This window comes from Anoplophora glabripennis, unplaced genomic scaffold, assembly GCF_000390285.2.
Source record: "Anoplophora glabripennis isolate ALB-LARVAE unplaced genomic scaffold, Agla_2.0 scaffold51, whole genome shotgun sequence".
Lineage (NCBI taxonomy): Eukaryota > Metazoa > Arthropoda > Insecta > Coleoptera > Cerambycidae > Anoplophora > Anoplophora glabripennis.
Genome location: NW_019416324.1, coordinates 1,643,591 through 1,647,619, shown reverse-complemented (window position 1 = coordinate 1,647,619; position 4,029 = coordinate 1,643,591). Strand labels below are relative to the sequence as shown.

The 4,029-nt window shown below is 36.5% G+C and overlaps 1 protein-coding gene across 1 annotated transcript; it reads left to right on the top strand.

The window, feature by feature from the left end:
- The first annotated feature begins 2,409 nt into the window (after nt 1-2,409).
- Nucleotides 2,410-3,774, top strand: LOC108907665 (tubulin alpha chain-like). Its single transcript, XM_018711441.1, has 2 exons — nt 2,410-3,334; nt 3,386-3,774. Exons 1-2 carry the CDS (start codon nt 2,410-2,412, stop codon nt 3,772-3,774), a joined length of 1,314 nt encoding a protein of 437 aa, XP_018566957.1.
- The last annotated feature ends 255 nt before the right edge of the window (nt 3,775-4,029 follow it).

Here is a 4,029-nt window from a genome sequence, read left to right as displayed (position 1 = left end):
TATAGTTTTGCTGTAAATAAGGGTTAACTTTAACGGGCTATAACTCCGAAAATAATGGGCGGATCATCAGGTTTTTTTTTAAATACTCTCCTTACCGAGTACTTTCAAACCATATTTTAAAATAAAAAAAAAAATTAAAAAACTTTAAATTATTGCAATTGTTTATAAGCGTGAAAATTGCGGAAATGTTTAAACAATCACCACGGCTCACCTAATCGTCCGATTTGAATTTTTCAAAAAGCATTTTAAAGCTTGAGAGCTCTTCTTTTTGTGGCGAAATTATTCGAAAGTATTCAAAGGCTTTAGATTTTTAGAAATTTGATTTTGAAAATTCTTTAATAAAATAAAAAAAATAAAAAAAATTAAAAAAATTAAACAATTATTATGTAAAAACTATCAAACCGAACTGGGTGAGATTTGGTTCTATGCACTAAGAAGTTTAATTGGAAAAAGTATGAAGATCTTAGGTATTATTCAAGTGTCTGAAAAAAATTTACAAATAAACTAGCATTTTGTGCAATTTTTTAAATGATTTTTCCGATTTTTGCAACAACAATAATTATTTTTTCGAATTGCAACTAACTCTATCTTGTTCAAAATTTAATTACAAAACTTTTTTCCTCTTCCATTTTTGTCTAACATGAATAGTTGCTAAGTTGTCGACGAGAAATACAAGAAAAAAATGATTTTTTTTTATTTTTTATACTTTTTTGTAATAACAATTAAGCCCACGTTTTTTTTTATTTGCATAGAAAAATTATCATTTCTGATGTTATTTAGAAGCCGTTAAAGCAAAAATCTCCGATCATATGCGTTTTACCCAACCCGAAACAAGTACCGCCTGAACTATTATTAACGATTTTTTGCATAAAATTTTCCTTTTATATTTTGTAAATAAACCATTCAAATTCAATTTCCTAAATAATTTTTCCTATGAACTATAGCGAAATTTTGCTTCGTTTTCGAGATACAATTAAAAAACTGAAAGGGGTGTATTTTCACCCCTATCTCCAATTCCTACCCTCTAATTTCATAACACTTTGCGATTTCTTCATCAAAAATGACCATTTGAACGATTCATGTAATAAAATATTTTTATTGTCATAGATCCTTTTAATATCCTATAATCCTATTAGGTCCATTCGGGAACACACTGTATTATCACGAGACGTCCCTGGTTCCAAGCCAGGTAACGGATGGGAAGAGGAAATAGAAAAGGAAGCGTGCGGAGCCGCGTCGGGATGTTGCAGCGGCGAGAATGGGAACTGGAAGTGACGACATCATCGCCACATTACACAGGAACATCAAATTACTACCTTATTTACTTTATGTTCTTGGATACAATAAAGGACTTCCCAAATTAAATCTTCCTTTGTACGTTTTCTCGCCCAGAGGTGGCACGAGTTTTCCGTTTGCCCCATAAAAAGATGTGTAATAGCTTTCTCTCTGATGAGCGGAGGTACAGCTAGAGATAGAAATTATATAATTTTTGCGAAAACGGCAAGGTGCTTGCCAGGAATTTACTTTTGTAAAACTATGACCATAATTGAAATATTAATAATTGGGTAATTGGGCGAAATTAACTTTGTTCTTGATTTGTGTGGTGCCTAAACCAGTACAAATCACTAAATTGGAATATTATTTATACAAAATTAATCATTATAGGTGGTTTCGAATTATTATATTCAAATCGTTTCATTAAAGGGGACCAAAATTAAAACTATCGATTCACATTTTAATAATTTACCCATGTAATTAATGTAATTACAGCAATGCTTTACGTTAAAATGAATTATGTGAAACATTAATATTGATAAAACTCATACCTGATTATTCCATACCCATACTTGGTTCAATATCATAAAATTAGGTATATTAAATAAAATTGTTAAATATTATTAAATATAAATGTCAGTATTCCACTTATAGAAGCATAAGTAGTTTTAGGAACATTTTGGTCGCAACCATCTCACGACCAATTTTTACCACTGTGTTAATTTAACGATAATAAAATATAGAAAATTAAAATAAAATCGTTACAGAAGGAAAATTTAAGAATCCGCGAGTAGAAAATCAAAAGTTTCACCGTTCCTGCATTATTTTTACGTTTTCTTCTTAAAACGAGTTGTTTCTACCCCAACAATTCTTGCAACTGCCCAAACAGGTTTACACTGAAAATCACGTAAAGCTGTCATTTGACACGATCACAAGAACTGCAATTCAAACTGTCAGCCATGTCTTTCAATAACCTATTAGACCTGACGTACCTGTCAGGCATCGCCAAAAATCACCAGTTGTCAAAAGTAACATCTCTACATCACCATGATTCACTCATAAGAAATTATCATGAAAATTAAAATTCTAAGTGAAGAAATAAAATGATTTGAACGATACGGTACCAAAAAAAAAATGCCTAGCAGAGAAATTATTCAGATACACATCGGACAAGCAGGAGTTCAAATAGCTAACGCATGCTGGGAGTTGTACTGCCTGGAGCATGGAATCCGAACCGACGGCACCCTCGTCGAGAGCGTCAGATCGGACGACAGTTACAGTCCGTTCTTCAGCATTTCCGGTGTAGGGCAAGCTGTCCCTAGAGTGGTGATGATCGACCTGGAACCCACAGTCATAGACGAAATCCGCACTGGTTATTACCGCCGTTTATTCCATCCCGACCAACTGCTAAATGGAAAGGAAGACGCGGCTAATAACTACGCCAGAGGTATGTACGGAATAGGTACAGAAATGATAGATCTAGCTCTAGACAGAACGAGGCTTGTAGCAGACGCTTGTCACAGCTTGCAAGGGTTCATTCTCTTCAAAGCTTTCGGTGGCGGGACTGGCTCCGGTTTCACCAGTCTCTTCCTTGAAAGGCTCAGCACGGACTACAAGAAAATAAGCATCCTCGAATTCGCTGTGTATCCTTCACCAAGAATCTCCCCTATAATAGTAGAACCCTACAACGCGGTTCTAACAACGAACAGTTGCATCGAAAACGAAGACGTATGTTTCGTCATGGACAACGAAGCTGTTTACGATATCCTCTTGAGGAACTTGGATACCCCTCGTCCTACCTACACCAACCTCAACAGACTCCTTGGGCAGGTGGTTTCCGCCGTTACCGCTTCTTTGAGGTTTGAGGGCGCCGTAAACGTGGACCTAGCGGAATTCCAAACCAATCTCGTGCCTTACCCTCGAATACACTTCCCTCTGATAACCTACGCGCCTTTTGTGCCTGCCTCCAAAGCTTATCACGAGCAGCTATCGGTGGCCCAACTTACTAACTCCTGCTTTGAGCCAGCTCAACAAATGGTGAAATGTGATCCCAGACATGGTAAGTCCCCCCCATCAAAACAAGATAACATTATTTAAGTATACTTTTTAGGTAAATACATGTCGTGTTGTTTGCTGTACCGTGGAGACGTCACCCCAACGGATATAAACAATGCCATTATGAACATCAAGAGTAAGCGTTCTATATCATTCGTTGACTGGTGTCCAACAGGGTTTAAAATTGGCATCAACTACCAACCTCCCACCACCGTCCCAGGGGGTGACTTAGCAGCCGTGAGACGAGCTGTGACGATGCTCTCCAACAGTACCGCCATCAGGGAAGCTTGGGAACGACTGCTGAGGAAGTTCAAATTGATGTATTCGAAAAGGGCCTTTGTCCACCACTACGTGGGTGAGGGGATGGAAGAGGGAGAGTTTCAAGACGCCAAGGAGAATTTGGAAGCCTTGATTCTGGATTATAAAGAAGTCGATAATGACTGAAATTATATTTGTAAATGTATACGTCAATTTATTGCATCTAGATCCGTGGTTTCCAAAAGTTTAAAGCAGTCACGATTAAAGAATAGTACATATATCTGCTAGTTTGTTTCAGCTAACAACATATTTGGTTTGAGAATTAACAATAGTCGGATAAATTTTTTAAGGGTTTTTATTTATTTTGCAAAAAAGTCTTTGCGGTTCATACAATACTCAAAGGTCATTTTATGCAAATTTATTACTCCCGGTGACTAGAGG

Bases quoted from the DNA above. Each gene is read 5' to 3' on its own strand.
- LOC108907665 (XM_018711441.1), top strand. From the start codon at position 2,410: ATGCCTAGCAGAGAAATTATTCAGATACACATCGGACAAGCAGGAGTT. The intron at 3,335-3,385 runs GTAAGTCCCCCC...TATACTTTTTAG, and splicing joins GAAATGTGATCCCAGACATG to GTAAATACATGTCGTGTTGT.